Raw genomic sequence first — 640 nt, 5'->3', positions numbered from 1 at the left:
CCCCCCGCCGCGGGTCCGCCGCTGACCTCCCCCAGCAGCTGCACGGCGTCCAGGTGGCCTCGCTCGCAGGCCAGGCTGAGTGCGGTGCGGCCGCGCTCGTCCCGCAGGTTCACCGCCGCACCCTGCTCGAGCAGCAGCCGCACGAAGCGCGCACGAAGCGCGGGATCCGGCAGTCCCACGGCCACCATGAGCGGCGTGCGGCCCTGCTCCGCGCGGCAGTCGATGATACTGCGGTCCAGAGCGTCCAGCACAAAGCGCGCCAAGTGCACTTTGCCCGCTTGCATGGCCTCCAGGAAAGTGCGCGTGCCCGCTCGGGGGCACAGGTCTTTGGGCTTGAGCATGGTCCCGGCCGCTGCGCCCGGGCGGCCCGGCCGCTCCGCACGGGGGCGCCCCTGTTCTCACGCCCCGCCGGGCTCCGGTCCGCCTGCGCTCCGGTACTGCTCCCTTCGCGCGTGGGTGGCTGCAGCCGAGGGTCTTGAGGTTCCTGCTCCGGTCGCTCCCGCTGCCCCACCGCGCCTGGCCGCACGCCTAGCGTCTCGCTGCTCGTTCCTGGGCTTCCCGCCCGGAGGTGTTGGCTGCTCTCTACTCTGCTCTGTTCCCAGCCCGCCACGAGACGACGGGAGCTCTCCTCCTGAAGCTC

General features: G+C 73.0%; 1 protein-coding gene across 1 annotated transcript in view; it reads right to left on the bottom strand.

Annotated features, from left to right (window-relative positions):
• ANKRD63 (ankyrin repeat domain 63) overlaps window positions 1–634 on the bottom strand; it is a 4,343-nt gene extending 3,709 nt beyond the window's left edge. The window contains exon 1 of the mRNA XM_006158727.3: window positions 27–634. Within this exon, the coding sequence (XP_006158789.1) occupies window positions 27–341 (315 nt within the window). The 5' untranslated portion in view covers window positions 342–634. The remainder of the gene's footprint in view (window positions 1–26) is intronic.
• Window positions 635–640: the final 6 nt, after the last annotated feature.

This window comes from Tupaia chinensis, unplaced genomic scaffold, assembly GCF_000334495.1.
Source record: "Tupaia chinensis unplaced genomic scaffold, TupChi_1.0 Scaffold000605_1, whole genome shotgun sequence".
NCBI lineage: Eukaryota > Metazoa > Chordata > Mammalia > Scandentia > Tupaiidae > Tupaia > Tupaia belangeri.
Note: the sequence above shows the minus strand (reverse complement) of the source record. Positions and strands in the feature narration are given on the sequence as shown.